At 68.5% G+C, this 426-nt stretch overlaps 1 protein-coding gene across 1 annotated transcript in view; it reads right to left on the bottom strand.

Moving 5' to 3' along the window:
• LOC104134633 (tumor necrosis factor ligand superfamily member 10) overlaps positions 1–426 on the bottom strand; it is a 2,441-nt gene that overhangs the window by 550 nt on the left and 1,465 nt on the right. The window contains 1 exon segment of the mRNA XM_035903669.1: positions 120–347. Within this exon segment, the coding sequence (XP_035759562.1) occupies positions 120–347 (228 nt within the window).

Below are 426 nucleotides of genomic sequence, written 5' to 3'. Positions count from 1 at the left end.
AAAAGGAAGGGCCTCCGGGGGGAGCGAGATGCTCCAGGGAGCACCCGTCAGGGTCAGGGTGGCTCTCGCTCCCTCCCACCCTCATCCAGAAGGTGGTCTCGGACTGGACAGGAGAAACATCTCCCCGTCTGCCGCCACGTGCATCCTCCCATTCTGGTTCCCCCGTCATTTGGGTGAGCGCTTTCCTCCGTTCCCACCTCGGGAACCCCCCCGGTGCCCAGTGGGCCTCCCCCGCTCACCATCCTGGGCCAGGCTCTGCGGGCGGAGGGTGAGATGCGCCGAGGGCTTGCCGGCTGTCCTGGGAGAAACCTGCCCCTCCGAGGTGTTGGAGTAGCTCCGCTGGGCCTCTGCGAGGAAAGGGACACGCGGCTGTCGAGGACGGGGAGCGCGGGGACCCCCGTGCTGGCAGCGCAGGTCCTGGCCGAG

This window comes from Egretta garzetta, unplaced genomic scaffold (assembly GCF_000687185.1).
Source record: "Egretta garzetta isolate BGI_Z169 unplaced genomic scaffold, ASM68718v1 scaffold571, whole genome shotgun sequence".
NCBI lineage: Eukaryota > Metazoa > Chordata > Aves > Pelecaniformes > Ardeidae > Egretta > Egretta garzetta.
Note: the sequence above shows the minus strand (reverse complement) of the source record. Positions and strands in the feature narration are given on the sequence as shown.